This window comes from Acanthisitta chloris, unplaced genomic scaffold, assembly GCF_000695815.1.
Source record: "Acanthisitta chloris isolate BGI_N310 unplaced genomic scaffold, ASM69581v1 scaffold256, whole genome shotgun sequence".
Lineage (NCBI taxonomy): Eukaryota > Metazoa > Chordata > Aves > Passeriformes > Acanthisittidae > Acanthisitta > Acanthisitta chloris.
Genome location: NW_008676267.1, coordinates 17,768 through 34,244, shown reverse-complemented (window position 1 = coordinate 34,244; position 16,477 = coordinate 17,768). Strand labels below are relative to the sequence as shown.

General features: G+C 42.6%; 1 protein-coding gene across 1 annotated transcript in view; it reads left to right on the top strand.

Annotated features, from left to right (window-relative positions):
* GLG1 (golgi glycoprotein 1) overlaps positions 1–16,477 on the top strand; it is a 40,972-nt gene that overhangs the window by 12,179 nt on the left and 12,316 nt on the right. Inside the window, exons 6-12 of the mRNA XM_009076048.1 lie at positions 909–1,112; positions 1,748–1,819; positions 4,046–4,229; positions 6,068–6,282; positions 12,085–12,206; positions 12,867–12,968; positions 14,843–14,996. Coding sequence (XP_009074296.1) covers positions 909–1,112; positions 1,748–1,819; positions 4,046–4,229; positions 6,068–6,282; positions 12,085–12,206; positions 12,867–12,968; positions 14,843–14,996 — 1,053 coding nt within the window. The remainder of the gene's footprint in view (positions 1–908; positions 1,113–1,747; positions 1,820–4,045; positions 4,230–6,067; positions 6,283–12,084; positions 12,207–12,866; positions 12,969–14,842; positions 14,997–16,477) is intronic.

Genomic DNA, 16,477 nt, shown 5'->3' with positions numbered 1-16,477 from the left:
TTTCCCTAGTTTCACAGAAGTACTGGACACAGAGGGGAATTGAGTCTAAATGAGAAGAGACGGTGACATTCAGCTCAGTCTTTATTGATTCAGTATTGTAGTACAGCAGTGTATGTGTGGTAATGTGCAGTGTACTATCAGCTGAAGTACTGCAAACTAGCTAATCTAAAAAGGATGTAAAAAATTAAATGGAGCTTTGCTGAGCTTCACCTTGCCTGTTCCAGGCTTTCAAACAAAGCACAGGCTCTGTATTTATTTGCAGTCATTGCTCATAGTCCAGAGTTGTTTCCAGGCCTGCAAGACAGCAAATGAGGAGTACAGCATTGGGCCAGAAATGTTTTGTCCAAGGCTTCATCAACTCTTGAATGCTTTGATTTATTTTTTTTTTTTTAATTCTCTTAATGGAGGAATTACCATTGAGAAGCCTGTGTTGGTCAAAGCTCCTTTGTGGCCTTTTTAGCATCATGAATTTTCACCACCCAAACTGAGGGCTTGTCTCAGCATGGCAGAACTATGAATTTTTTTCTCTCCCCTAGTATGTTCTTAATGTGATGCTGTTGCCATGGTGCCAAGAGAGCTATGTGAGATTAAAGATAATTTGGCTGTTTTGGTAAACTGCTCTGAGCAGTGTGACTAAGTAGTGATAATCTCATTAAGTCCCATTAAAACAAACCAGATCATTGGAGGGGAGGGATTTCATGGTGACCATCAGCAGGATGGTGATATATAAAGTGTGTGGTTTAGTTCAGGTATTAACTGTTGCCTCCTCCGAACGTAAGTGCCGTTTAGGCTGACCTTTTGTAAGTCTGTGTGTAGCCAGTTTGTAGCTTAATTTATGTGGTACTTAGCCAGATCACTTGATTATGTATGTGCTTGGTTACAAATGTTGTCTTGTTCTTCTCACACAGGATGCTCACTCACAAGGAGAGGTGGTGGCATGCTTGGAAAAAGGCCTGGTAAAGGAGGCAGAGGAGAATGATCCTCGAATTCAGGTTTCAGATCAGTGTAAGAAAGCAATTCTTCGTGTAGCTGAACTCTCTTCAGATGATTTCCACTTGGATCGGCATCTCTACTTCGCATGCCGAGATGATAGAGAGCGATTTTGTGAAAATGTGAGTACTTTCCTCTTGCTTTCTCTCCACAGTAATCCATTAAAAATACCAAAACCCTACTGAAAGAAGGAATGCAGTGGTAGACTGGAGCCTGAGCGAGGTTGTATAGTGCTGAAAATAGACACGTTGTAGCTGTCATTTTGCAATAAATCGGGTATTAAATTCACTCACCCAACAAACAAGCATTATTTCCAGTGGGTTAATGAGCTGAATTGGCATAAATGGTTTAATGGGCATCAGAGCAGGTGTGACAGGGAGTGGGGGGGGAGGCAGTGACAATAAGTGGCTGCTCCTTTCTACAGCTGTAAGCTGTTGCACGGGGTAAGCCTGGTCTGACGTTACTTGCAGCACTCCTTTTCCATGGAGCAGTGAGCTGGAAAGTTGCTTTGTTCTGTCTGAATTAGCTTGTGTCAGCTGAGTCTTTGCACTAAAAGGGTGATGAACACGACCAGATTTTTTAAAACGCAATAAAACGTAAAAGATTTTTATTGTACAGAAGCTACTGCTGTCATTGGAAATAATAACTCTAATGTATTTCTAGTTTAAAAAATAATTTCTCTAGGTGTAGTTCATTCTCCTTGTTAGGCATTACAAGTCTTCTCTTTAACGGTGAATGTTACTGTTCTCTTTCACAGACTCAGGCTGGGGAAGGCCGAGTCTACAAGTGCCTCTTTAATCACAAGTTTGAAGAATCAATGAGTGAAAAGGTACGTATCCTAGTGAGACAAATCCTTACTGCAGAGATCATCAGATCATTCCAGGCTGCATTATTCTTTTCCAGTGTTGAGGAAAATCCGTCATCTACGTGGCTGAATAATCAGCTGCTTTAACAAATGCTTTTACTTTGATATTTCGGTGTTTCAAGTTTCAGCCTTTAAAGTTAAGGATTTAGCTAAATCAAAGCTTTTGGGTGGGTAATTTGGGAAGGCAGACATGGAGCTCAAGTGGTAGTACTGTGATTGAGTGTTTAAAGTAGAAGCCTCACCATGCTGGGGTGAGCCTTGGTTAAATGCTGTCCTAATGTACAGGTCAGAAACAAAATTCCTGAATGCCTCAGCACAGGAAGCTGAGTTTGTTTCACTTTTGTTTTAAAGGCTGTTTTCAAGCAGCACTTTCTGTGGGAAAGACACACAGCTCAGTTACTAAACTTTCCTTACAATTTTCTTGAAGATGTGGTTTTCAACAGCAGCAAAAAAAGTTGTTCTGGAAAGCCAGTCTGGAGAAGGGTTTGTATTGGTGTAGGTTTTTGGGGAAGGCAGCAATGCCTTCAGTGATTTTGGAAGCAGCACCATAGTGTTTGGGATTGTATGGAATTATATCATCTGTCTGAAAGGATATGAGATGGATATCTGTAAACCTTTCCTCAGAGAAGCTCCGCTGAAGGAGCCTGATTCAGAGGCCTGGAGGGATCAGATTAATTTCCGTTCTTTAAATGCATTAGGTGTTTGACAGCTTGGTTCCAATTAACAAATTCAAAACTGAGACAGTGATCTCTGAGGGCTTGAAAAAAAGCTTCATTTTGTAGAAGCACTTTACTGAAATGAACTGCTGCTTTTGCTTAATGTGTTTTCAGTTATACAGGGGCAGTGGTGGTTTTTGAGGGGTGTTTTCCATGATCAGCTGTCAAAGGTATGAATGTAAGATGTTGAGAGGTTAGACAAAGCTGTAGCAGATGATTTGGTAGGGAGAGAGGGGTGGATGCTCTGAGGATGCAGTTTGCAGAGCAGGAGGAGCACTAAATGTAGTTCTTGCTCTTGTAGCTGCCAAGGTTGGACTATCTGCAAAGTCACTAGCTTTGTAAAAGCTGTTACCCAGGAGAAAGTCCCTCCTTGCCGTGATTTATGGCTGCTGCATACACATGCATACACATGCAGCCAGCAAGAGCTGCCTGGTGGGTGGCTTGCTTTGTGTAATCCAAAACTGGCTCCCTGGCTCTACCCAGCCTTTCCCTGCTTCAGGGGAATGAGGTGTCTGTGAGCCTGTATCTCCCTGTGTCAGAACTGTAAGTTTGTCCAGTCCTGAAGTTCCAGTCATGGCACAGGAGCTTGAAAGAGGGATTTGGAGTATTTTGGAGTAGAGCTTTCCAGGTCCTCAAATGAGTATGGTAAGAAGGAGGGGGTAAAAGTAATAAAACTGATCTATGGAAGGGGAGAGAAGTCTCTAGGGCTTTTCTGTTCCTTATGCTGAGGTTGCTCCCTCCTCTCCCTACCCTACACGGGTATTGTTTTCCTTCCCTTCAAATAGGCCAAGAATGGACAACTTGGCTCGAGTTATTCTGAATTACCTGCCACCCTCAGATTTAGTTTTCATATAATTCAACCCAAAAGCTATGAAGCATAGCTGTATTTTTACAGGCCCTTTTTTGAATGAAATTTGATGGGTTGTTCTCGCAGCTGTTGCAGTTTGGTCTGGCCACAGTGCATCCTTGTGAGCCTCACTAGTGGCAGAAAATGGCTAGAAATTCCCACGGTTAGACTCTTTTATCTGCTGTCATCTGCTTAGCAAGTTGCAGAACAAATCCAAGGAGCACACTATTTTGTAAATGCGACTGGAAAATGTTGTTTCTTGAGGGCATGGGGTGAGCATGGACCACAGCCGGGATAAATGTCAGCAACTGATCCTGGTTACCGAGAATGAGTCACGCTCTCAGCCATGACTCTTCACACAAAGCTGGATGAATGTGCAGTTTTGAGAAGTGCTCTGCAGAAAGCTGCTGCCTCTGAACCCCTTGATCTGTTGACCTCGGTGGGCATTGTTAACTGTGTGGTTTCTATGAGACAAATGACATTTAGCTGCAGTCCAGCTCAAGCACATGAATTTTAAAGCATCAGTTGTTTTTCAAAATGCAGCTTGTAAACTTAGCAGCAGCAAATCTAGCTCTCTGCCACCAGCATGTAGGAGCTCATTCCTCCATCCCATTGTGTCTCCCACAGTGCCGTGATGCGCTGACAACCCGCCAGAAGCTGATTGCCCAAGACTACAAAGTCAGTTACTCACTGGCCAAGTCCTGTAAAAGTGACCTGAAGAAGTATCGGTGTAACGTGGAGAACCTGCCCCGGTCTCGGGAAGCTCGGCTTTCCTATCTGCTCATGTGCTTGGAGTCTGCTGTGCACAGAGGTAAGTGGAATTTGAGACTTGTTGGGGCCTTAATCTTAAAAGTTTCTGCGTGGCCTTCAGCTTGAACATGTGTTTACAGTCCCCTTCTCCAAGTACCTTTTTCCAAACTTTGGTTCAGAGACAAATTTCCTCATCATGGTGCTTTAATCACTATTGTTTTGACGATCAGAATAGCTGAGTAAAGCTCTGCTGCTGACTCCTATTGTGTAGGCAAGAAGTTTAAAATGCAAAACAGCAAATCCCACTTGGGCTGCTCATGTGTAGTTGCAAATCCTTCTATTCACTGTGATTTCAAGCAGTTCTTTCCTTCCTTTGTGTAGTAAGCATTAAATATGCTACAAGGTTAAAACACAGAAGAGAGAACCTGTTTATTCTAACCCAGGGAAAACCAGAGATACTTGGTCCTCTGCCTGTTGTAAATAATGTCTTTCCTTGCAGTTCACTAGCTTGGGTAAATGGCCTAATTTCTCTATTTTCTTTTCCTGTATAGAAGGAAGGTAAATATGAGGCTATTATTTTTGTTCATTTAAGTGTAAGCTGGAGGTGTCCTAACATCAGCTGCTGTCTCGAAGGCGTTAGAAGGCCCAGTGCAGCAGGACCACGCTAAGGGCTCTCTGTAAAATTGCCATAACACATAAAATGACATGTTACATCCATTAGATCTGCACTGTAGAACTGGTTGTTTGTCCCCTTGGCGTGCAGCTTGGGTGGTTTTGGAGTGAGCAGCAGGTCTGCATGCTGCAGTGCCTCTGGCATGAGAGGGAAAGGCACCATAACTCCATAAACAAGCTCTGCATTTGTGTGTTTGAATAACTCATTGCTTCTGATTGATGTGGAAATGATGTGTCCTGGTTGTGGTAAAGTTGTGAGATTTCCTATTTTCCTTCACCCTGCAGTAAGACAGGTGCTTCTCTGAATTACATGCAGAAAACTGCTGTTTGGTTATTAACCTCCACTTCCACAGTGGAACAGGTTCTGCAGCATCTCGAGTACAAAGCATTGCCCAGGAGGAACACTAATTATTCCACACAGTTCCACGTGTCTGTGTTCCAGTGCCTGGGAGCCTCTGTTGTGGTGTAGATCCTTCTTTCCATGGGATGTTGTGCATGTATGAGTTGGTTGTGATGGGGCCTAGGGGGAGGGTGTAGCAAAAAAGCCAATATGGTGCTTTTGATTAAAAAAACCCCCAAACCTAAATTGTCTACATGAGGACTGCAGGAAAGCTTACAGCAGATCTAAGCCTTTGCTGCAGCTGGATTTCTGCACAGCTGCAGTGATTTGTTGGACACTCGATACATACTCTTGTTCTAGTCTGATTTTTGGTTTCGTGAGCGTGTATGTGCTATTGCTCTAGAAAACCTATTCCTCAGAGAAGGTGTTTAACCTGCTGTGCAGACAGATTCCTCCTCCAGTTACATACCAAGCTGCTGAATTACCAGAGGTAACTTATACAGTGCAAAAATGAGCCCTTGAGCCTACAGAGAGAAACTGACGTGCTACAGAGCTGCAGACCCACTGAGAGCTTTCGGCTGTTCTTCAAAAGCAGCCCCTGTAATGTGAAATCCAAAATAAGATTCTCTTAATCTTTCAGGAATCCCCTTTTAAAAAACCATGTTAAATCCATAGACTTGGCTGTATTTTACAGGTTCATTTAAATGACAGGAGCTACTGCAACCACTGGTTTAATCCCCAGTGTGTCTGCTCCAGCACATTTGCTGCAGTCTGGTGCTGGTCAGAGTGTGGACATCATCCCTGTTCTTCCAACATGATGGTTGCATAGGTCAAGAAAGGCTCTGCTAAGCATTGAAACTAAATCACATCATCTTCTCTTGGCTCAGGTCGACAAGTGAGCAGTGAGTGCCAGGGTGAAATGTTGGATTACCGGCGCATGCTGATGGAAGACTTCTCCCTGAGCCCAGAAATCATCCTGAGCTGCCGAGGGGAGATCGAGCACCACTGCTCGGGCCTGCACCGGAAGGGTCGCACCCTGCACTGCCTGATGAAAGTGGTCCGGGGCGAGAAGGGAAACTTGGGGCTGAACTGTCAGCAGGCAGTAAGATGCTTTTCTATCACTTCACTCCAAGGTTGCTCAGTTGGTAGAAGCACTGATTTGCCTGTTAAGGTTTTGCCTTGTGGTGGAGGTTGTGCTGAAGGTAGCCTGGCTCTGCCGGGTCCCAGGGAGTGCTGGAAGCAGTGGTGTAATTGTCCTGGCGTGAAGTATAACTTGATATCTAGCAGCAGATTAGTAATGGTGGTGTTTTTCCCCTCAAAAAATTTATTTTGGATTGTTTTGCTCTGGATTTTGTACTGCATCTCCCGTAGTTCTTCTCCAACAGCTTTCAAGTAATGGAATTCTCTCCTGGGTGCAAGATATAGGGAAACTTGCTTTTTGTAATTTTAAAACATTCACTCTTCCTTTTCCCCCCCTCTCCTTCCCTTTTCCCACTATGCCCTGTCCTTGGAAATGCACAAAATCTTTTCAAAGCACCTTCCCACTCAGTTTTATTTAATTTTTGTTATTTCATTCAGCTTAAATGATGGAAATGGAACTTCAGGGACAGGGAGGTGCCACAGGCTGCTGCACATTGCTGCTGTTACAGCCACTGAAGGAAATTTTCTTCAAAGTACCTTTGTAAAATGGGGCAATTTTTCTGCCTTTTTTAAACTCCATTTTGGCCCAGATGCATCCTGCTTGTGGTTTCTTTAAATTAAAAACAATAATTTCATTTTAGTTCAAGCTGATTAGTGCTTTTTAATATGGTGTTACATTTTTGTACTCAGTACTTGCTTTTAATGGCCCATGAGTCTGGAAAAGTCACAAAAATGGCAAGGGAATGTTACTGCTGATGTAGGAATTTGGGGAGATGTGTGCTCTTGACTTCCTACAATATACATAACCACTGTGCCATATATTTTCAGTATAAATGTAGCTCCAAACCTGAGCCCCAAATGATGCCATTGATGTATATTTTCACAGATAAATTAATATCTGTTAAGTTGTTGTAAGGCAGAGGGTGCTTTCATGATGACACTTATTTCTGCATAAATACCAGGTGTATTGGTGCAGCAGCTGTACAGTTTGAGTCATTTCTGCAGGGAGCTGTAGTACGTGACTTGTGCTTTGCAGCCTTTGTGTGGGAAACTGAGTATTTGCTTCTGTTTAAATATGAAATTGAATCTGCTACCTCAGGACTTGATTATTTGCAAATTGTTGTAAGATCAGTTCGTTTTGGGAATAACTTCCAGATCATGAAGTGCATGTTCAGAACAAGTCGTAAGTCAAGACAGGAGACCCCAAAAGTGATAGGAGATTTCAGACTTCTGGAGAGAAGTGGCTGTCAGTTCTCCAGTTCTCTTATACTTAAGCTACTGCTTTATCTTTGTACAGTAAGTTGATGCAGTAGTATGGCTTGTCCATGTCTCCCCTGCAAGTTAAAGTGTTCTGTTCTCTAGGCAAAAGGCAGCAGGAGCAAATTAAGTATTGATTTCATAAAATATCATTAGCTTGTCTATATTTTTATGGACAATAGATGATTACAAGAATAGGATCAGCATTCCAGTGTTCTGAGTCCCTGAAGACTGGCATGGTGCTGTTATATATCTGCCTACAACTTTTTGAGGTACTGAATAATTTATCGGTGTTGTTTTTCATATTTGAATGGTAAGGGTTGTCTCAGTTGTCAGTGGTTTTGTTCTGTCTTGATATACTGTGTTAGAATGAGCTTCCTGCTTTTACCTGCTATGGTAGGTAAATTGTCTTTGCAAGAAAGAGAATATTGTCTGAAACAGTTCCAGATACTATGCAAGTTGTGCAAGATACTCAAACTCCCTGTCATATGAGGTTGGCCCTTGTGACAGGCCCTACAGAAAACAAGTTAGAAATCCATCCCCTTCAGAGTAAGCTGGAGTCACTTCGGTACATTTTGGGTAGTCAGAGAGCACTTTTGATGCATGGTTCTGCTGATGCTTATCTGAAGCTGATATCTCAGCTTCTTGGTTGCCACGTGTCAGTGCAGCTCAGTCTTTGACACGTGGGGATGGTCTCGGAAGTGTTGCTTCTGTAAGTTCATTCATGGAGCAAAGACTGGCCTGTGTCAGGGTTCCCGACAGCTGTTTCCAACAGACTTGCATCATGGACTGATTTTATTTTTTTAATCATTATTATTTTTGTCTGTAGTGTAAGTTTGTTGAGAACTCCTATCAGTTTATGACTTCAGTAGCCCCTCGTGGAGATAGGATGGCTGCTTCAGCCACATCCTGCTGGCTTGCTTCCTGGCTAGTTCTTGTTCCATGGGACTTCAGACCAAGTCCAGCTGGACTAGAGCTGGTTAATGTTGTTTCTTGCTTTCTGATGTCCTTGGGCAGTTCTTTCAGAAACATGGTGCTAATGATCTCAGTTTGACCTTTGATGTGGCTGTTGATGGTGGAACTGCTGCTCTGTGGCACCTCTACTTTTTTACCTGCAGAAGCAGAGGGGAATATCGTGGTTGCCCTGGGGTGGTCCCAGCAAAGCTGGTTGTGATGCTTTGGGCCCATCCTCAGACACTTTCTTTTATATACAGTCAAAAACTCGTGTCCCCTTGCTTTTGGCAGCATCATTAGGTAATACTAATGCAGCACCTTGGTTTCTTGGCTAACTCAAAGCAGTAAGTCTTGTCCTGAAATTCTTCCTTATAGAAGCTCTAGGACCAGACACACCTGCCTAGAGAGTTTGTCTGAGGAAACTGGAACGGGAATTACCTAATTTGGTTCTGGTTTTACTTACTGTCCTGTCTGTGAATGTTTTCTCTGATTCTGCTTGCTTTATGAAAGGAAGATGTTTGCCCATCTGCCAAAAGCAACATAAAAAAATCCCAAAACACAAAACATTACCAAAGAACCTCCATGATTTCATTTTCCTGCAGGAGCATCTGCTTGTACCCTTTCCTGCAGGTGGAATATGAGTGATTCTTTGTATTTAAAACTGCCAAGGAAATGCATTCTCAAACCCCAGTGTCTTGATCTGAGAAGTTCCATTTCCTATGAGACACCTCAACCAAAATGATCTTGCTACAAGTCTGTTCTCATACTTAACTGTGTGCTGTTGTGCAGGAAGCACATCTAGACCCAAATGCCTGGAGCTGTGTGGGCTTTTTGTCTCAGTTTGGATCAGTGAACTTGCCAAAAATACCAAAGCTGTGTGAATGGTAGAGGAACAATGGCTTTCTGTGCAACATCCATGATTGACTCCAAGTTAAAAAAGGCACTCCTGGGTGTGTGTACCTTGTCCAGCTGTCGGTTGAGGGTTTCTGCACACAGAGAGGGTAGGTCTGCAGTGCTGTAGGTCATCAGGCAGCAGATAGATGTGTTGCAGTTATGAGCATCAGCCCTTCAAAGGTCTGTAGCTGTCCTGGCAGTGTCCAGCACCTGTGGTGGTGCTTAGTGGAAGCAGTATTTTATACTAGAGCTGTGGACAAATTGTTTTTCAAATATGTGGCTTCTGTGTTGCCATGGTCTCATCTTTGGGTTTTCTCCTGTTCGGTCCCTTGAGTGTGTAAAACTGTAATCCCTGCTAAAGGATGTACATTTTTGCTTTCAGTATCTAATACAGCTAATAATTTGATAGTTCATTGTTAATTTAGGTCCATATGAGGATAAAAGTTCAGACGATTGTAAAGTTCATGCAGCTGCTTTTTAGCTGCAAGGGTTTGTTGTGGGAGGCAGGAAAATCTCATAAAACCTTCACTTTTATCACTGGTGCCAAATTATTTCTTCTTCCCTGCAGTCAGGGCAGCTGGCTTACTCTCACACATCTTGCATGTGGTTGAGAATTGAGCCTGGGAATTCTGCAGTGGTGCAGGATGGAGGGACTAGGAGTGCTTTGATGCTTTTGAATTCTTGTACTCAGTGTGCTTTGGCCTCTTGCACTTGATAGCAACAAAAATACTAGTTAAACTGAGACCTGAGGAAGAATCCTGCCAACATAGTGCACTGGCCAGCTATTTAATCTGTGTTTGTAAGAAAGGATTGGGTTTGAGCTTCTTTTCACCCATTTGTCCTTGGGGGAGTAATTCCACTAATCATACTTGAACCTTTTTTATATGTAAACATCTGACATGAAGCAATCCCAGAATTTTACATGCAGAGTATTGCCCATCCATGCAGGCTCTGTGTGTGTGTGTGTCTTCATCAGCAGAACCACCATATTTTTCTCCTCATTGTAGTTGACTTTTACAAAGTTTGTAAGGAGCACATCACTTCTTACTTTTGCTCATTAAGGTGCAGCTCCTTGTTATGAACTAGATCATGTGTTAGCTTCTGTTTGTCCACTGTCAGAGGTCAGAGTTGTATAAAATGTTTCATTTTTATTATAATTATTTTTTTGGTGAGAATATCCCAAGAATTTTTCATAGGCAGCTCTCTTCCAAGCTGCCTGCATCCCTTAGAAGCTGAGACTAGGCATAATTAAGGGCAAGCTGCAGGAAATCCTGTGTTCCTCCCAGGCAGTCTGTGGACTGTCCTCATGATTAGAAGTTTCCTATTGGATAAATAGCACTAGCTTGTGTATTCTTCAGTTCTCTGATGCTTTTTTCTTCTGTGTTTCGTGATGTTAGGGCTTTGCCTATGAGAATTTCCTGGATAGTGTATAGGTGCACACTTTGAAAGCTGGAGGATAAAATTGTGACTGTACTTTTGATTTAGTTGGGCTGGGGGCCGGTGACAAAAATCATTAAGTAAGTGTCAAGATGTTAACAGCATAGACCATTTGATGTTGGTGTGCAGTTGGCTTCTAAGCAAACGCCCTTTATTTCCTCCAAATTTGTCAGCTCAGAATGTTTGCCTGTTGAATGATGATACTAGTTTGCCCTCCATCACTCTTTGGCATTTCACAGCTTGCTGGGAAATTAAGTGGAGTGTGGGGATCCTGGGCTGAGTTATGGTCCAGAAGCTACCCTTGTCCCCAGAACTACAGATTAATTGAGATTTACCCAAATTCCCTTCCCCTGGCCCAGCAGACACCTCCCAGATTTATGGTCAGATGCCATGGATTGTGTCTGGATCTGATTTTGAAACTTAGTGCTAAACATGCTAAATGATATTTTCTTATGATAAGAGAGAATTTATTTTTTTCTGAAGCTTTTGTCAGGATAACTGTTTCACAAAGAGAAGTCATAGTGTGAGATGAAAACAAAAACTTTAAAGAATTTTAGAGATCAGATGTGCCAGTCTGAACTCCTGATATCCCAGCAATCCTTTATGACTTGTAAATACTTCCTGTTGTCATAGGTAAATACAGTATGAACTGTAAAAGCTTGAGCAGGCATCCCTGAGGACATGCTACCTTGTGGGGCAGCAGAACAGGCAATTGATGCTGTATTTCACTAAAACTTTTGCATCCTCTCAAGGCAATTAAAAGCCTGTCTTAAGCTTTGTTTGTAGTTAGACAGTTGGTATTTAAACATAGGTTTGGGTTCACTTATAAATATTCTTCATGAAAATAAGACAAATTTGCATGTTTGGTGTCACCAGCTGTATGGGATGAAGTTGCCACCAATCTTAAGATGGATCAAAAATACAGCATGCAAATTTTACCAGTTCTGTTCTGTAAACTGGTGTATCAGTGGTACAGTTGACCTTTAGTGTTCAACTGATCTCATCCAATGTTCCTGGGCTAATTCAGTAATGAGGGTTCAGCAGTGCTGGACTCTCACATCTGGCAATTGAATTGGCAGCACAAGCACTTAAAATAAAACACTGTGGAGCAGAGGTCATACATGGTAGTGTTGTTCCTGGCATAGAATTGCAACACTGAGAGGTTGCAAGTGCTCTCATTTAGGTCATTAACGTTTTTCTATCCACAATTTCTTTCTTCCAGCTTCAAACACTGATTCAAGAAACCGACCCTGGTGCAGACTATCGCATCGACCGAGCACTGAACGAGGCCTGTGAGTCCGTGATACAGACAGCCTGCAAGCACATACGCTCTGGGGACCCCATGTAGGTGCCTCTCAGACCTGATTTTTTGTGTTTTTCTCTTGGGCATCCATAAGGGGTGTGTGGCTGACCAATAGAGAGACTAAAACCTGTCCAGAAATTAGAGACTCCAAACTAGCAATTCATCCAGGGTTGGAGGTGTGAACTGAGCTGTCTCCATTCTTGCTGTACAAGCAGGTAGGTAATTTTATGTGAGGGCTGGTTTAGGCATTCTTATAAGAGAGATGAAGGATGTTGCTATCTCAGGCACTTAGATTAAATTTGTAATATTTGATGTGCTCATTTCTCTACTTAAGTCTTTAGCAATATCACAAAGTAATAAGTCCAGAAAGACCAGGCAAGTACACCCATACTGCAGAGACAGGTGTCTCCTTTGTCCTTAGTTCTGATAATATATTGCCTCCTGAGCCAAGTTCTCTGTAGAGTACTCCTTGTGGTTTTGTTCTATATCAGACTTGCTGAGATAACTAAAACAATGGAAGTTAGGAGAATACAAATCTGATGCATGGTTGGGTTAGATGTAATCTTTTTGAAGGAAGAGATCTTCTCTGTGTTTGAACATTTTATCTATGGTTCATTGGAAAGACTGATTTGGCAACACCAGCTGTTAGAGGAGTTCAGCATGATCGTAACAGTGTGGGGCCTTTTTTCTTCTGTTTGCAGGATTCTGTCTTGCCTGATGGAGCACTTGTATACTGAGAAGATGGTAGAGGACTGTGAGCACAGGCTCCTGGAGCTCCAGTATTTTATATCTCGTGATTGGAAGTGAGTACTGTGAGAAGGTTTATCCTCACTTGATGTTTGTGTTTAGTGTTTGTATGCATTAGCAGTTCCTTGTGAAGCAGAATGGCTTATGCTTGTTCAGAAGAGGACTTTTAAGTGTGCCAAATCTGCAGGGTGTTAATGTCTGTCTAGAACAGTGGAAGCTGCTTAGAAAAGGTGTGATGCCGCTTAAATCAGGTACTCTCTTGGAAATGAAGCAACTGTAAAAAACGCTCAAGTTTGAGCTCTGAAATTCAGTGCATCTTTAATTGAAGAATTTTGTCTGCCTATACTGAAGTCAAAGGTCACTTTCTGTGCAGGTGGCAGCCAGTTGTATCTGCTTTGAGTGCTACAGTATGGGACTTAAGGAAACCAGGCTTAAAAGTGTAACAGAGTCACTGTGTGAGAAGCTTTCTGCTTCCATTTCTGCCTTTTTTAAGTTCCCTAGGTGTGATTGCAGCCTGTAGAGCAGATGTAAATCCCTTTGGAGCACTGCTTGTCCAGCTTGCTCATCCAGAGATGGCAGTGCTTTGTTTTAAGTATATACAAAGCCCCTTGTGTCTGTCTTGGTTAAGACGAGGAAAGTATAAGTTCAGTAAACATGATCAATGAGGAAAGACTAAGTGTTTGGCTTTTCTTCCGAAGAACATTGAGAGGTGAGGAGGGTAGAGTACATTAAACAGGGTTACTGCAAGAAATTGAATAGTTGTTCTCAGTGGCCACAAAGAGTCTAAGGCAAGAAGTCATGGACTTCAGTTACTGTAGGGAGTGTTCAAATCAAACATTAAAAGAATCTTGGTTCATAGCATGACGTATATTTGTGAGCTTTTAAAATACATGGGGCTTCAGGGCCCAGAGAGTTTAGGGCCTTGTGGCTCTTTATTTAGTCATCTCAATAACTGTCTCCATAGATAGACAAGAATATTTAATTATATTTTCCCCCCTCCTCTTAGTGTTTCCCTTTGTTGCTGTTTTCCTGCCTGTGTACCATGTTTCCAGCTAGATGATCCATTGCTTGAGCCAAACTGAAAGTGGCTGTAAGAAGGCAGGCATAGTACTTGCATTTTGCTGGGAGTAAAGATAATTCTAGTTGATGTTGCAGGCTGGGCAGCATTAGTTCTTCTTGTTTAACCATTGTTCCCTTGAACTGCTTATAAAAAGTGTTGCATTAACTGCACTTTATGCAGGTGCATGGAGTAGAAATGGGTTTCTTGCTGCTTTTATAATTATCTCTATAATTGTGTCCACTAAAATCACTTCATGTTTGCCTTTTCAAATGTTGCAGAAATCTGAAGTTTCCATTTTGGGGAGTTAGCAATATTTCATGTAGCTTTGATGTAATTAGACGTTGTCTTAAGAGATCTGCACTTGCAGTTTTCTCGTATGCAAAGCAAGGGACACTTGAGTCTTCAGATGACTCAAATTCAGGGCAGACAGAGTTAATCCAGCTCAGACTGTTAAGGGTTGTTTCAGAATGGTATCAGTACAAAGTGCATGTCAGATATTAGACAAGCAAATGTGGTATGTACCTGCCTTTCTGCTGCTTCAGGACATCAAGGAGATCTTGTCTTTTCTCATATGTCAGCATTTGGTTGGCATGGTGCAGGAGAGAATAGGAGGCGCTTCAAGAAGCATTGAAGATTTAATCTGTAATTAAAGATTTCAGTGTTATTTTTGCAAGATTAGGGAGTTGATTCCAAATTGAGTGACAGGCATTTTGCCACCTGTTGGTTCAGTTGGTCAGACACTCTGCTGAGTGATGCAGTGGTGGTGCCTGAAACTTGAAGTGGATTTTCTGCCTCAGAATCATTTTGGAATATGAAGAACGTTCCAGGTTTGAGTGACCGAAGTGCTAGTGATAACTCTTGTGTTTGCAGGTTGGATACAGTCCTGTACCGCAAGTGTCAGGGAGATGCCTCTCGTCTCTGCCATACCCATGGCTGGAATGAGACCAGTGAGCTGATGCCTCCAGGGGCTGTGTTCTCCTGCCTGTACAGGCATGCGTATCGCACAGAGGAGCAGGGAAGGAGGGTAAGTGCTAGTGTGCACCTTGCTGTGCTTTGATCTGTGATGTGGTTGCACAGATATTTGGAAGTTGGACATGCTGTGCTAACACTGCCAGAGCTCACAGAAGCTGCTTTAAAAACATTTAGCATAGGTGGCAGTTGCAGTGCTTTGGGTGCTCAATTCCTCAAGTGTGCCCTGAAGGTCTGGGTGGTTGTTCTGGTGAGGCGAAACAGGCCCAGCAGGATGTGATGTGGGCCTGTGGGGGGAACTGTTCAAGTGCAGCGCAAGTCCTCCCCTAGGTCTTCCCAAAGAGGAATGTGATTCCTTGCAGATAGTTAACATAGCTGCAAAATTGGTTTTATGCAAAAAGGAGTTTCAAGTTCAGCTTTGCTCAGCTGTTTCTAATTAAGTTTTGATTTGTGTACAGCTTCAGATTATACTCCATTAAATTCTTCTTATTGATATAATATATCCTTCCAATTCTGTGGAGCATGCTGTACTGGTGAATGTGCTTATGCTGTCTTAAAAGAAGGCAGTAGGGGTCTGAGCTGCTACCCTACAGTCTGGAGAACTACCATAATCACACTGTGGTTCAGAGCTGCTCTGCTCTCAAGTTTGCTGCCCTCTCGTGCCTCTCAGGGCACTAGGTTGAAAGCAACTGGGTACTCAGTTCCATTTCTTTTGGCACTGTAGTGTACACAGCCCTGAGGAGTCGGTGGGTTTGCACAATGGCGTGGCTTAAAAATTAATTTCCACAGCTTGATTTAGAAGGTCTTTTGTGGCAGAGGTCAAGTATTGATTGAAAGCATCTCTCTTTTAGGAATAATTTTTTTTTAATGCAGTTTCTTAGTCTGCTGAGTTGAGACTTTTTAATTCCATTTTATATTAGTGCTGACCAAAGAAATCAATAGCCACCCTGCAAATAATCTATCAGAGAGAGAAAAGGTTTTTAAATGTGTTTTTCTTGTGGAAAGTAGGCTAAGGGAGCAGCTGTCGGTTTGATATTTAGTGTTGAAAAGCAAACTCATGGGAATTTAGACCTGTACTTCTTTCCAGTGCTGTTGACAAAATGCTAGGTAGCTTCCAGTGGCTTGAATTTTCTAAGTTTTGAGCTTCAAACAGTGCATTTTTGGACTGATAAGCACCATGCCAGTATCCTTTGGTTTTCTACAATTTGTTTCCTCCTGTTTTGCAAGTGCTGATTCTGATGTGCTGCAGAGGGGGTTGCTGAGAAGAAATTACAGCTGGACTGTGTTGCCTCATTCTGAGCTTCCCATTTGGTATTGAGGGCATGAGCTATTTTGACTTTCTTCCTCAGAAGCAGTCTGTGGCTTTGAGTGAAGGGGGAGTGCAGCAGATAGCCTAGGGGGCTGCTCTGACATCTCATATCAAAAAGTAAAGGTTTAAGAATATACAGTTAATTTTGGTGGAATGAGAGGAGCCTCTATCCAAATGAAATGACAGAGCTCTGAACCCTTTTGGAGCCCAAATAGCTTGTGGGGACC